A 12,132-nucleotide genomic window follows, 5' to 3' on the forward strand; every position below is an offset into this window, starting at 1 on the left:
AGAAGTAGCATTCTTGGTTGACAGTTTATTTCCTTGTTATTATCTTTTGGCAGGTAGGCAAGTTCACTTGAATCCTTGATTCCTTGAGTTGTTATCTACACATTTGAATAGGAAGTTCCTTCTTATCGACTTTGTAGGTTGGTTTTGTCAGGAAAAGACCCCTCCCAGGCAGCTCAGCTAAGGCAACTAAACAGGTCATCTGTTGGCACTGTTGGGGCAGTGGGGCTTCGCATTGAGATGTTAGTTGGGCACTGACCATGCTCTGAGAGATTGATGGGAATGTATATTGGTATAACACTGGAAAACATGAGATCATACAGTACTTGATTTTCTGTTACTTTTTTCACTTAACCCTCATGCTTTCCAGGTCCTCCATCATCATCATCAGAGATGTAGGATTTTCTTCCTTTTTTTTGGTAATCAGTATTCCATTGCATCTATGTCTGTGTAATATATGCAAACACTGTATTTATATTTATATATATCTATCTTATTTGTATATCAATTTAATCTGTCAAATTTTCTTTATCCATTATTCTCTTCATAGACATGGTTTGTTTCTGTCTCATGGCTGCTGTAAGTAGTGCTGCAAAGAACATGGGAGTAGGGTGCACATATTTCTTTGACATAATGATTTACTTTCTTTCAAATAGAAACCCAGAACTGGAACTGCTGTATTATATGATAGTTCTGTCTTTAATTTTATGAGAAACTTCCATTTTGGTTTTGTTTTCAGTTTCCCTAATGACTAATGATGTTGAACACCTTTTCATGTTGTTTTCGGCCATTTCTATGTCTTCTTTGGAAAAACAAATGATTACTGAGGTCCTTTTTTTCTATTTTTTTAAGATTTTATTTATTTATTTGAGAGAGAACAAGCAAAGGAGAGTGACAGACAGAGGGGGAGAAGCAGGGAACCTGATGCAAGGCTGGATCCCAGGACCCTGGCATTAAGACCTGAGCTGAAGGCAGATACTTGATTGACTTAATCGACCCAGGCTTCCCCTTTACCTGTTTTTAACTAGCTTTTATTTTGGATTTTGTTTGTTTGTTTTTTTCCTGTTGAGTATATGTACTCAGAAATCGGGTGTTATCTCTTATCAGATAGGTGGCTTGCAAAAAATTTACTTCCATCCTGTTGGATGCATTTCATTTTGTTGAAATGAACTATGAATAAATTTCTTGTATTTTCTTTCCTGTGTAAAAACCTTCTATAATGCAGTCCCATTTGCTTATTTATTTTTTACTATCATAGCCAAAAAGTTGTTGTCAGGACCAGTGTCAAGGGTTTTTTCCCTTATGTTTAAAGCTTCAAGTCTCATGTTTGAGTATGTAATTGATTTCAATTTAATGTTTTGAATGGTCTAAAGTAGGAGTACAATTTTGTAATCTTCATAATTACTATCAGGGCATTGTAACTGAAAGACAAAATTGGGAAATTAATTAGCCAGAGTTATGTTAATGTGAATACCTGTTGATGAATAGATGATTAGACAAATATTTTTCTGTTTTTTTGATATCCAATGTGTTGTGACTCTTAAGGTGGAAAGTGTGTTTTATTTGTGTAAATAGTGAATTCTGTTATTTTCTAGTAATATTCACCTACTTTTAGCTCTATTTTGATTTCCATAGAACTTATCTTTCAAATTATATTACTGTTTTAAATATGGCAAATAGAGTATTTTATGTAGCTAAAATCCTGAGTCATTAATACAGTGCTTTTTTTCTATAAGTTAATATAATATTGCTTCTAACAGGGCAAAAAAGAACTTCAGGTGACCCTTTTCCAAGCATTGGTTCTGTTGATGTTTAATGAAGGAGATCAGTTCAGCTTAGAAGAAATTAAGGTGGCTACTGGACTAGGTAAGTATTGGTTGTAATTGTTTAAATCTGTGATTTTAAAAAGTTCTGAACATATTTTTTCTCCTTCAGATGATAAAGAACTAAGAAGAACTCTACAGTCATTAGCTTGTGGCAGAGCTAGAGTTCTCATCAAAAATCCTAAAGGCAAAGATGTGGAAGATGGTGACAAATTTTTTTGTAATGAGGATTTCAAACACAAACTCTTCAAGATAAAAATCAATCAAATCCAGATGAAAGAAACGGTATTTTTTCCCTCTTTATCTTAATGTTTCTATTTAATTTTGTCACTATAAGTCTTTTTACTTTTGGATCAGCAATAATTGGAACAGTGCATTTTTTTATTGTGGTAAAAAACACATCAAGTTTGGCATCACGACGATTTTGAAGTTGATAGTTGGGGAGAGTTAAGTATATCTACACTGTGGTGCAGTGGTTGTCCAGAACTTTTTCATTTTAAAAAACAAACAAACAAACAAACAAAAAACAAACAAACAAACAAAAAAAAAAATTGTCTTTCACAATATGCCTCTATTCTTCTTACCCCCAGACCTGGTAAACAACAGTTTTACCTTTTTTTATTTTCTATGAATATGACTAATTTTTGTTAGCTTTTATAAGTAGAACCTATACAGTATTTTTTCTTTTAGTGACTGGCCTAATTTGCTTAGCATAATGTCCTAACATTTCATACGTGGAATACAATGTAACAGGATTCCTTTCCATTACAGCAAATAAATGTAATGACTATGTCACATTTGTTTATCCTTTCATCCATGTATGGTCATTTGGCTATGAAAACTGATGCTATAAATATTCAAGGTGTACAAGGGTGTTCAAGTATCTCTTTGAGACTCTTCAGTTCTTTGGACATATGCTGAGGTGTGCTAGATCATACAGAATTTTTATTTTATTTTGAGGTACCACTATGCTATTTTCCATAGGAGTTGCACTGTTTTATAGAGCACCATCATTGCAGAAGTGTTCTGGTTTTATTTTTATTTTATTTTATATTTTAAGTGTTCCAGAATTCATTGTTTATGCACCACACCCAATGCTTCATGCAAAGTGTGCCTCCTTAGTACCTGGCACTGACTCGCCTAAACCCCCAACTTCCTCCTCTCCAAAACCTCATTTTGTTTCTCAGAGTCCACAATCTCTCATGGTTCATCTCCCCCTCAAATTTTCCCCATTTTAGTTCTCATTTCTTTCTCCTAGTGTCCTCCATGTTATTCCTTATGCTCCATGAGTAAGTGAAACCATACGATTAATTCTCTCTCCTTGACTTACTTCATTCATAATCATCTCCTCTAATCCCGTCCATGTGGATACCAAAGTTGGGTATTCATCCTTTCTGATGCAGGCATAATATTCCATTGTATATCTTCTTTATCTTTTCGTCCTTTGAAGGGCACCTTGGCTCTTTTCACAGTTTGATAACTGCTATGAACATTGGTGTACATATGGCCCTTCTTTTCACTACAACTGTATCTTTGGGGTAAATACCCAGTAGTGCAATTGCAAGGTGATAAGGTAACTCTATTTTTTTTTTTAAAGGAACCTCACCATTGTTCTCCAAAATGGCTGCACCAACTTACATTCCCACCAACAGTGTAAGAGTATTCTCCTTTCTCCACATCCTGTCTTTTCTCTTTCTTGTCTTTTTAAAAAATTAATTAATTTAATTTTTTCATTGTTCCAGAATTCATTGTTTATGCACCACATCCAGTACTCCATGCAATACGTGCCATCCATAATACCCACTACCAGGATAAAGTATTCTTTGCTGCATGTTCTTTTCACTTAGTGCCCTCAATACATCTTGCCAGCCCTTTCTGTCTTGCCAGATTTCTGCGGACAGATCTGATGTTATTCTGATGGGCCTTCATCTGTACATAGGGAGCTCTTCCCCCAGCTGCTTTCAAGAGCTCCTGTCTAAAATTATGATTCATCAGTTTCACAATTCGGTGTCTTGAGGTCTTTCTAGAGTCTATTATCTTGGGGGCAGACCTTTCTGCCCCTAGGAACGGATGCTGGTTCCATTCCCCAGACTGGGAAGATTTTCATGGAGAATTTGTTCAACTATATCCCCTAGTCTTCTTTCTTTCTCCTTCCCCTCAGGGATTCCAGTAATTTTGACATTGGAATGTTTCAGGCGTCATTTATTTCCCTAATTCTGTGTTTGTGACTTCTAAGCTATTTGCTCCAGGTCTCCTCTAAATCACTAATTTTATCTTCTACCTCAGTTACCCTAACTTTTAGAGAATTTAGATTAGATTGGAACTCATTGATAGCATTTTTAACTTCTTCCCAGGTGGCTTTAACTTCTGCCCTACTTGATTCCATGTTGTCATTAATGTTTTCTCCAACCTAGCCATTGCCTGGGTAATTGTTAGCCTGAATTCCCTTTCCAACATACTGTTATGTCCATATCCAGTAGCTGATGGAGAGGGCACAGTCTCTGAGTTTTTCCTCTGTTGGGCATTCCTCCTCCTAGTCATTTTGGTGAGACGTGGCTGAGGGGATGTGTAACTGAATGTATCAACTGTGATCCACGCAAGGTGCACCCTAGAGCCCATCTGAGCAATTGGGAGTCCCCATCAAAAAGAAAGAAAAAATAAAAAGAGAGAAATAGGAAGAAAAGAAATAAAAGAGAAGCCCATCTAGAATGGGCCCTAGAGGTAAGATTTATAAGGTATACAAACAAAAACGGACAAACAAAAAGACCGACAAAAGTAAATGAGAAGAAAAAGATAACCCAGTCAAAATGAATCGCAAGTGTAAGATTTATACCAGAACAAAAACAAAGACAGAAAAACACTGACAGAAGAAAAGGATTGGATAGTGGTGATAAATCCTCAGTGTTATTTTGATTCTTTCTGGGTGTTTTGATTCTTCCTGGGTGTATCTTGATATCTTTGTTAAAGGACTCAACTTTCCCAAGATAAAGGGGGATTAAAACTGGTGTATATATAGTAGTAGTACTGATTGGGGAAAGAGGATTACCTTGAAGCTTATCTCTATATGAGTTATTAAAAAAATAGAAAAGCAAAAGAAAAACACAGGTTATATGTATGGGAAAAGTTCAAGTTAAAAGGCTGTTCTGGAATTTGTCGTATTGAACCTCTCATTGTGATGGTATTTGGATAAAAAAAATTAAAAAATTTAAAAAGAACAACTAATTTTTAAAAAATTAAAAACAACTTTCATGGCTTCCTTTGTGGGGCTGCTGTCTGGGTAGGTCCAAACCACTGGAGAGATCCCAACCAGCGATAGAGTGCTGAGATTTTCATGACTGCCTGGGCTGGGAGAGTGCAGACTCTTGGCTGGGTCCCAGAGACCACCAGCTAGCACCCACATGGACCTTTCTCAGGGGAGCATGAGGAGCACAGATGAGGCCCTGGTCCCGCAGAGCTCATGCAGATTGCAAAAGGCTGTGGTTCTAGAGAACCCAGACTCTCTCATGCATGCCAGGAGCTACGGCCCAAGACCTGGAGGCTTCGCCTCACTCTCTCTGGCATGGGTGGTCACTGGCAGTGGCTGTCCTGTGTCCATGGGCTTAAGCCTGTGCCTGTGACCACCCAACAAGCCTGTGGCCATGACCACCTGATTCCACCAGTTGCCCCTTAAGACCTTTTGCTACTTTTAGACAGACTACAGGTTAATGCTGGTCCCCAACCACAGAGCACTTTCGAATTAGGGTATTACTTTCCAATGGTCACTTCTGGTGGTTCCCTCCCCATTCTGTTTATCAGTCTGATCATTCAAACTCCACTGCTTTACCTCAGCACTGGGGTCTTCTGCCCCCATAAAGATCCAGCAGTATATAATCCTACATCTCAGGGTGGTTTCATGTGTGTTCAGAGTGTTCTTGTAGGTAATCAGCTCATTTTAGGGGACCAGTTGAAATAGTGTCTCCTACTTCTCTGCCATCGTAGCCCCAATTTCTTTCATTCTTTGGACTATCTAGTTACCTGAAGCTTTTTAAAATTAATTTTTGAGGGGCGCCTGGGTGGCTCAGTGGGTTAAAGCCTCTGCCTTCTGCTCAGGTCATGATCCCAGGGTCCTGGGATCGAGCCCCACATTGGGCTCTCTGCTCAGCAGGGAGCCTGCTTCCTCCTCTCTCTCTCTACCTGTCTCTCTGCCTGCTTGTGATCTCTGTCAAATACATAAATAAAATCTTTAAAAAAAAATAAAATTAAATTAATTTTTGAAATTTTAGTTCTAGTTAACATATAGCATAATAATAGTTTCAAGTGTCCAATATATTAATTCAATATTAATTTCCGTGCAATATTGATTTCCATACATTGCTCATCCCAGCAAGTGTGCTCTTAAATGCCATCACCTAGTTTATCCATCCCCGCAAACCTCCCTCTAGTAAACATTAGTTTATTCTTTATAGAGTCTATACCTTCATTTATTTCACTTTTTTTTCTTTTTGCTTTTTGTTTTGTGTCTTACATTCCACAAATGAGTGAAATCTAGTATTTGTCGAGTTCCATAAAAGTTGCAAATGGCAAGATTTTCTTTTCTTTCTTTCTTTCTTTTTTTGGGGGGTGGCTAAATAATGTGTGTGTGTTTGTGGTATCTTCTCTATCCATTCATATCCATGGACACTTGGGTAGCTTTGGTTACTGCACGTAATGTTTCAAAAGGCATAGGGATGCATGTATCCCTTTGAATTGTGGTTTTTATATTTTGAGGTAAATACTAAATACTGGATTGCAGGGTATTTCAACTGTTAACTTTTATTTTGTTTTTTTATTATTTAATTATTTTTTTTTATTTCCAGCATAACAGTATTCATTATTTTTGCACCACACCCCGTGCTCCATGCAATCCGTGCCCTCTATAATACCCACCACCTGGTACCCCAACCTCCCACCCCCCGTCCCTTCAAAACCCTCAGATTGTTTTTCAGAGTCCATAGTCTCTCATGGTTCACCTCCCCTTCCAATTTCCCCCAACTCCCTTCTCCACTCTAAGTCCCCATGTCCTCCATGCTCTTTGTTATGCTCCACAAATAAGTGAAACCATATGATAATTGACTCTCTCTGCTTGACTTATTTCACTCAACATAATCTCTTCCAGTCCCGTCCATGTTGCTACAAAAGTTGGGTATTCATCCTTTCTGATGGAGGCATAATACTCTATCCCCAGGGGTACAGGTCTGTGAATCACCAGGTTTACACACTTCACAGCACTCACCAAAGCACATACCCTCCCCAATGTCCATAATCTCACCCCCTTCTCCCAAACCCCCTCCCCCCAGCAACCCTCAGTTTGTTTTGTGAGATTAAAAGTCACTTATGGTTTGTCTCCCTCCCAATCCCATCTTGTTTCCTTTCAACTGTTAACTTTTTAAGGGGTCTCCATACTGTTTGAGGAGTCTTCATACTGTTTTCCATATTGGTTACACAGTTTACATTCCCATTAGCAGCGTAAGAGTGTTTTCTTTTCTCCACATCTTTGCAACACCTGTTGTTTCTTGTGCTGTTCATTTTAGCCATTCTGACAGGTGTGAGGTGATATTTCATTATAGTTTCAATAATGCATTTCCCTGATGATGAGTAATGTTGAACATGTTTTCATATGTCTGTTGGCCAACTGTATGTCTTCTTCAGTAATGTCTGTTTGTGTCTTCTGCTCATTTAATGGCTGATTTTTTGTTTGTTTGTTTTCCAGGTGTTGAGTTGTATCATTCTTTATATATTGTGAATACCAACCTTGATCAGATATGTCATTTACAAATAGGTTGTCATTCCCTAGTCAATAGGTGTCTTTTGATTTTATTGATTGTTTCCTTGACTGTGAAGAAGGCTTTAAAAGACACTTTTGATAAGTGTCAATAGTTTATTTTTTGCTTTTCTTTCATTTAATCAGGAGAGGTATCTGGAAGCCCTGTGATCTCTTATAGTATATTTATGGTTTCAGATTTCACATTTAGGTTTTTAATTTAATTTAAATTTAATTTAGAATTTAACTTAATTTAAAAATTTAAAAATTTTTGCATGTGTATTGTTTTTATGAACAATGCATTGTTTTTATGAACAATGATTCAGTTTAATTCTTCTGCATATAGCTGGCCAGTTTCCCCAACATATTAATTGATGAGACATTTTTCCATTGCACAGTCTTGCTTCCTTTGTTGAAGAGTAATTGACTATTGTTCATTGTGATTAATTGACCCCTGGTTGTGGATTTATTTCTGAGCCCTCTGTTCTTTTTCACTGATTCATGTGTCTGTTTGTTATTTTTTAATTTTTTTAAATTTATTTTCAGTGTTCCAAAATTCATTGTTTATGCACCACACCCAGTGTTCCATGCAGTAAATGCCCTCCATAATACCCACCACCAGGCTGACCCAACCTCCCATACCCTCCCTGCCAAAACCCTCAGTTTGTTTCTCAGAGTCCATAGTCTTTTATTGTTTATCTCTCCTCCAATTTCCCCATGTTATTCCTTATGCTCCACAAATAAGCGAAACCATAGGATAATTGACTCTCTCTGCTTGACTTATTTCACTCAGCATAATCTCTTCCAGTCCCATCCATGTTGATACAAAAGTTGGGTATTCATCCTTTCTGATGGAGGCATAACACTGCCTTGTATATATGGACCACATCTTCCTTATCCATTCATCCATTGAAGGGCATCTTGATTCTTTCCACAGTTTGGCAACTGTAGCCATTGCTATTATGAACATTGGGGTACAGATGGACCTTCTTTTCACTACATCTGTATCTTTGGGATAAATACTCAGTAGTGCAATTGTAGTGTCATAGGGAAGCTCTATTTTTAGTTAGTTAAGGAATCTCCACACCGTTTTCCAAAGTGGCTGTACAACTTGCATTCCCACTAACAATATAAGAGGTTTCCCCTTTACCCACATGCTCTCCAGCACATGTTGTTTATGGTCCTGTTAATTTGGGGTAATCTAACTAGTGTAAGGTGGTATATCAATGTGGATATGATTTGAATCTCCCTGATGGCTAGTGATGATGAACATTTTTTCATGTGTCTGATAGCCATTTGTATGTCTTCTTTGGAGAAGTGTCTGTCCATGTATGCTGCCCACTTTTGACACGATTAACTGTTTTGTGTGTGTTGAGTTTGAGGAGTTCTTTATAGATTTTGAATATCAGCCCTTTGTCTATTCTGTCATTTGCGAATATCTTCTCCCATTCTGTGGGTTGCCTCTTTGTTTTGTTGACTGTTTCCTTTGGTGTGCAGAAACTTTTGATCTTGAGGAAGTCCCCAAAGTTTATTTTTGCTTTTGTTTCCTTTGCCTTTGGAGACTCACCTTGAAAGAAGTTGCTGTAGCTGGTGTCAAAGAGGTAACTGCGAATGTTCTCCTCTAGCTTTCTGATGGATTCCTGCCTCATTTGAGGTCTTTTTTTCCATTTTGAGTTTATCTTTGTGTATGGTATAAAAGAATGATTGGGTTTCATTCTTCTACACATAGCTGTCCAATTTTCCTAGCAACATTTATTGAAGAGACTCTTTTTTCCACTGGATATTTTTTCTAGCTTTGTCAAAGATTAGTTGACCATAAAGTTGAGGGTCCATATCTGGGCACTCTACTCTGTTCCACTGGTCTATGTGTCTGTTTTTATGCCAGTCCCATGATGTCTGTGTGATCACAAGTTTGTAGTAAAGCTTGAAATCAGGCAACATGATGCCACCAGTTTTGTTTATCCTTTTCAACATTTACTTAGCAATTCATTGTCTCTTCTGATTCCATACAAGTTCCAGGCTTGTTTGCTCCAGCTCTTTGAAAAATGCGATTGGAATTTTGATTGGAATGGCATCGAAAGTATAGATTGCTCTAGGAAGTATAGATATTTTAGCAGTGTTTATTCTTCCAATCCATGAGCATGGAATTGTCTTCCATCTTTTTGTGTCTTCTTCACTTTCTTTCATGAGTGTTCTGTAGTTCCTAGAGTATAGATCCTTTACCTTAGGCTTATTCCCAGGTATTTTATGGTTCTTGGTGTTATAGTAAATGGAATCAATTCTCTAATTTCCCTTTCTGTATTTTCATTGTTAGTGTATAAGAAAGCAATGGTTTTCTATACATTGATTTTGTAACCTGCCACATTACTAAATTGCTGTATGAGTTCTAGTAGTTTGGGGGTAGAATCTTTGGGTTTTCTATATAAAGTATCATGTCATCTGCGAAGAGAGAGAATTTGACTTCTTCATTGCCAGTGTGAATACCTTTTATTTCTCTTTGTTGTCTGATTGCTGTTGCTCCAACTTCTAATACTATGTTGAGCATGACAGGTGATAGTGGGCATCCTTGTCATGTTCCTGATCTCAACAGGAAGGCTGTCAGCTTTTCCACATTGAGAATGATATTTGCTGCCAGTTTCTCATAGATAAATTTTATGAAATTGAAGAATGTTCCCTCTATCCTTGTAGTTTAAATCGTTTTAATCAGTAATGGATGTCGTATCTTGTGAAATGATTTTTCTGGATCAATTGAGAGGACCATGTGGTTATTCTCTCTTCTTACTGATTTGTTTTATCACATTGATTGATTTGTGAATGTTTAACCACACTTGCAACCCAGGGATAAATCCCATCTGGTCATGGTAAATAATCTTTTTAATGTACTGTTGAGTCCTGTTTTCTAGGATCTTGTTGAGAATCTTAGCATCCATATTCATCAGGGTATTGGTCTGAAATTCTCTTTTTTGGTGTGGTCTTTGCCTGGTTTGGGGATCAGGGTAATGCTGGCTTCATAAAAAGCGTTTGGAAGTTTTCCTCCTTCTTCAATTTTTTAAAACATCTTAAAGATGTTTAAAAATGGATATTATTGGGATGCCTGGGTGGCTCAGTTGGTTGGACGACTGCCTTCGGCTCAGGTCATGATCCTGGAGTCCTGGGATCGAGTTCCGCATCAGGCTCCCAGCTCCATGGGGAGTCTGCTTCTCTCTCTGACCTTCTCCTCGTTAATGCTCTCTCTCACTGTCTCTCTCTCAAGTAAATAAATAAAATCTTTAAAAAAAATGAATATTATTTCTTCTAGGAAGGTTTGGTAGAATTCCCCAGGGAATCTCTCAGGTCGTGGGCTCTGGTTTTTTGGGAGGCTTTTGATCACTGTTTCAATCTCGTTACTCGATATTGGTCTACTCAGGTTGTCAATTTCTTTCTGATTCAGTTTTGGATGTTTTCCAGGAAAGCATCCATTTCATCTAGGTTGCTTAACTTATTGGTATATAACTGTTGATAGTAATTGCTGATGATTATTTCTATTTCCTTGGTGTTAGATGTGATCTCTCCCTTTTCATTCATAATTTTATTAACTTGGGTCTTCTCTCTTTTCTTTTGGATTAATTTGGCCAATGGTTTATTGATCTTATTGATTCTTTCAAAAAACTATCTCCTAGTTTCATTGATGCATTGTACTGTATCTCTTGTTTCTGTCTCATTGATCTCTGTTCCTCTCTTGATTATTTACCTTTTTGTGTGTGGAGTTGACTTAATTTGTTGTTGATTCTTCAGTTCTTTAAGGTTTAAGGAGAGCTAGTATATTCTATGTGAGCTTCACAATCCAGTGTGGGCTTGATCTCACTCAGTGCTTGAACTCACAACCCAGTGATCAAGAACTGGGCTTAGATGAAGCATTGGCCATCCAACAGACTGAGCCACCCAGGTGCCCCTGTGTGTTTATTTTTGTCTCATTTCCTTACTACATTGACTATTATAATTTTATAATATAACTTTAAATCTGGAATTTCTATACCAGGTGTTTTGTTCTTTTTCAAGTTTGCCTTGCCTATTCGGGATCTCTGTGGTTTCATAAATTTTAGGATTGTTTGTTTCAGTTCTATGAAAACTGCCTTTGGTATTTTGATAGGGATTGAATATATGTGTAGATGGCTTTGATTATTTAGAATTTTAAGAATATTTGTTCTTTCAGTAAGTATAGAGTGTTTATTTCTTTGTGTCTTCAATTTATTTCAGTAGTTTTATTGTTTGCAGAGTGCATAACTTTCATATGATTTTCAGTACAGCTCTTTTTAGTTAATTTTATTAACTAAATTTAGTTAACTTTATTGTTTTTCATGCAATTTTAAGTGGGATTGTTTTCTGAATTTCTTTTTCTCCTTATTCATTAGTAGTTTATAGAAACAACATTATCTGTAAATTGATTTTGTATCATTCAACTTTACTGAATTAATTTATCAGTTTTAATTCTTTTTTTTTCTCTAGAGGTTTTAGGGTTTTCTGTATATAGTATTTTAAGTCATTTGAAAATAG

At 36.9% G+C, this 12,132-nt stretch overlaps 1 protein-coding gene across 5 annotated transcripts in view; it reads left to right on the forward strand.

Moving 5' to 3' along the window:
• Nucleotides 1-12,132, forward strand: part of LOC116583900 (cullin-4B-like) — a 117,061-nt gene that overhangs the window by 79,784 nt on the left and 25,145 nt on the right. For all 5 annotated transcript variants that reach the window (XM_032331898.1, XM_032331901.1, XM_032331899.1 and 2 more), the window contains 2 exons: nt 1,758-1,863; nt 1,933-2,105. In XM_032331898.1, coding sequence (XP_032187789.1) covers nt 1,758-1,863; nt 1,933-2,105 — 279 coding nt within the window. The remainder of the gene's footprint in view (nt 1-1,757; nt 1,864-1,932; nt 2,106-12,132) is intronic.

The sequence above is a fragment of the Mustela erminea genome, chromosome Y, assembly GCF_009829155.1.
Source record: "Mustela erminea isolate mMusErm1 chromosome Y, mMusErm1.Pri, whole genome shotgun sequence".
Classification (NCBI taxonomy): domain Eukaryota; kingdom Metazoa; phylum Chordata; class Mammalia; order Carnivora; family Mustelidae; genus Mustela; species Mustela erminea.